At 44.8% G+C, this 2,664-nt stretch overlaps 1 protein-coding gene across 1 annotated transcript in view; it reads left to right on the top strand.

Annotated features, from left to right (window-relative positions):
- The window catches only part of HIGD1C (HIG1 hypoxia inducible domain family member 1C), a gene marked incomplete at its 5' end in the record, with an annotated part of 10,032 nt that extends 7,654 nt beyond the window's left edge, over positions 1–2,378 (top strand). Inside the window, one exon of the mRNA XM_017861415.1 lies at positions 2,314–2,378. Within this exon, the coding sequence (XP_017716904.1) occupies positions 2,314–2,378 (65 nt within the window). The remainder of the gene's footprint in view (positions 1–2,313) is intronic.
- Positions 2,379–2,664: the final 286 nt, after the last annotated feature.

The following is a 2,664-nucleotide window of genomic DNA, read 5'->3' as shown; positions in this document are numbered from 1 at the left end:
TGGTCTCGATCTCCTGACCTCGTGATCCGCCCGTCTCGGCCTCCCAAAGTGCTGGGATTACAGGCTTGAGCCACCGCGCCCGGCCGCTTATGTTTCTAATACTGGGGACTGAAGTCAGTAAGGCAACAGTTGGGAAGGAAAGATAAACTGGAATCTGCAAGGATGAGCTAGAACCCAAAAAGACAGAAGAGAACTTGAGTCAGACTCACTGCCTCCCAGCTTACCGTAATCTCCACTCCAGTTCCACCAATTCTCTTTTTTTGCGGGGGGAGACAAGGTCTTGCTCTGTCATCCGGGCTGGACTGCAGTGGCGTGATCACGATTCACTGCAACCTCAAACTCGTGGGCTCAATTGATACTCCCACCTCAGCTTCCCTAGTAGCTGGGACTACAGGCATGCACCACCATGCCCAGCTAATTTGTTTGTTTGTTTTGAGATGGAGCCTCACTCTGTCCGCCCAGGCTGGAGTGCAATGACGCAATCTCAGCTCACTGCAACATCCACCTCCTGGGTTCAAGCGATTCTCCTCACTCAGCCTCCTGAGTAGCTGGGATTACAGGCATCCACCACTACACCTGGCTAATTTTTGTCTTTTTAGTAGAGATGGGGTTTCACCATGTTGGCCAGGCTGGTCTCAAACTCCTGACCTCAAGTGATCCACCCGCCTTGGCCTCCCAAAGTGCTGGGATTACAGGCATGAATGAGCCACCGCACCCCGCCCTAATTTTTTAATTTTTTTGTAGAGATGGGTGTCACTATTTTGACGAGGCTGGTCTCTAACTCCTGGCCTCAAGTGATCCTCCTCCCTTGGCCTTCCAAAGTGGTGGTATTACAGGCATGAGCCCCCACCACCCACCTGCATTTATATTGTTTATAAATAAAGGCACAGTTTGGCTGGGCATGGTGGCTCACGCCTATAATCCTAGCAATTTGGGAGGCCAAGGTGGGTGGATCACCTGAGGTCAGGAGTTCGAGACTAGCCTGGCCAACATGGTGAAACCCCATCTCTACTAAAAATACAAAATTAGCTGGGTGTGGTGGCGCATGCCTATAATCCCAGCTACTAGGGAGGCTGAGACAGGAGAATTGCTTGAATCTGGGAGGCAGAGGCTGCAGTGAGCCGAGATCGCCCCACTGCACTCCAGCCTGGGTGAGACAGAGAGACTCCATCTCAAAAACATAAAATAAGTAAATAAATACATATTTTGAGAGGCATGTTCAACATATTTACTTAGGTAAATTTGGAAAGTTTGGAGACCACCTACCTGTGCAATGTAGAAATCTCATACGTAAGGCCAGGCACAGTGGCTCACACCTGTAATGCCAGCACTTTGGGAGGCCAAGGCGGGCAGACCACCTGAGGTCAGGAGTTCAAGACTGGCCTGGCCAACATGGCAAAACCCTGTCTCTACTAAAAATACAAAAATTAGCTGGGCATGGTGGTGGGTGCCTGTAATCCCAGCTACTCAGGAGGCTGAGGCAGGAGAATCGCTTGAATCTGGGAAGCGGAGGTTGCAGTGAGCTAAGATCATGCCATTGTACCACTCCAGCCTGGGTGACAAGAGCAAGACTCCGTCTCAAAACAAAAAAAAATCAAAATGTCTTATGTACAATAATGAATATATGGGTTTCACACTCAGAAGAGGGATCTAATTTCAAGATCTGATGCCTTCATAACTGAGATGGGCATAGGCTGGTAGTGGTGGTATGTGAGTGGTAGTTTAAATCTGTAACTCCCTAACTTGCTTTTGGGTGTGCACATTTGCTGACATCCTTGGAACTCACTAAAGCAGCTCCTCTCTTTCTTACCCTATTCCTCCTGGCTACTTTCCCCTTTCTGCATGCCCCAGGACTCTGTGGAAGCCATACATACCATCTGTCTAAACTCACAGGCAATTCACCCACTAGATCATAAATCCCTAGAAGCAGGAAGTCGATCCATTCACCATTTGTTTTCCTCGGGATACTGGGTACTAGTAGAGACAAGAAATGTTTGCTAATTGAGATGACTACTATTTTAATCTTAACATCTGGAAATATTTTCCCACTTTCCTAACATTTTACCAATATTTTGGTGGCACAGTAACATCATAAATTTAAGTTGATATTGATTTTAAAGGGCTCCTAGAGTTTTGTTTTTTGTTTTTTTCTAGAGTTACTTGTATGATCCAAACCAAAAACTCATAGGAAGGAGGGCCTTTGTTTGTTTCTGTTTAAATTGTGGGCTAGTTTCATAAAAATACAACAAGTGGAAGAAATTCAGTGTTTGTTTCCCATGGATACTCAATTGATATACATCCTTCTTTTTCTAGGTGTTCTCTATTCTATGTATAAGGATCACATTAGACCTCGATTCTTCAGTGAGCCCAAAAAATGAAGCTACATGCTGGAAGCAAGAAAGACAAGAAGCTTCTGAAAACTATTTGTTATGAAGAGTAAATTTTCAATATGTAGCCAATTTTACTACAGAAGTGTTACAGAATGCTCACAGCCTTTGTATTTCAAGTCTCAATGTTTTAAGAAGTTGATTTCCAGATCAACAATCATAAACAGTCAACTCAAATATCCTGTGTTGATGTCTTTCAGAACCTAGGGCATGATTTTCTGACTTAATTTTTTTTAATTTTGTAGTTAGTGGCAGAACATAATCTGCCACTAATCTG

This window comes from Rhinopithecus bieti, unplaced genomic scaffold, assembly GCF_001698545.2.
Source record: "Rhinopithecus bieti isolate Rb0 unplaced genomic scaffold, ASM169854v2 scaffold_56806, whole genome shotgun sequence".
Taxonomy (NCBI): domain Eukaryota; kingdom Metazoa; phylum Chordata; class Mammalia; order Primates; family Cercopithecidae; genus Rhinopithecus; species Rhinopithecus bieti.
Note: the sequence above shows the minus strand (reverse complement) of the source record. Positions and strands in the feature narration are given on the sequence as shown.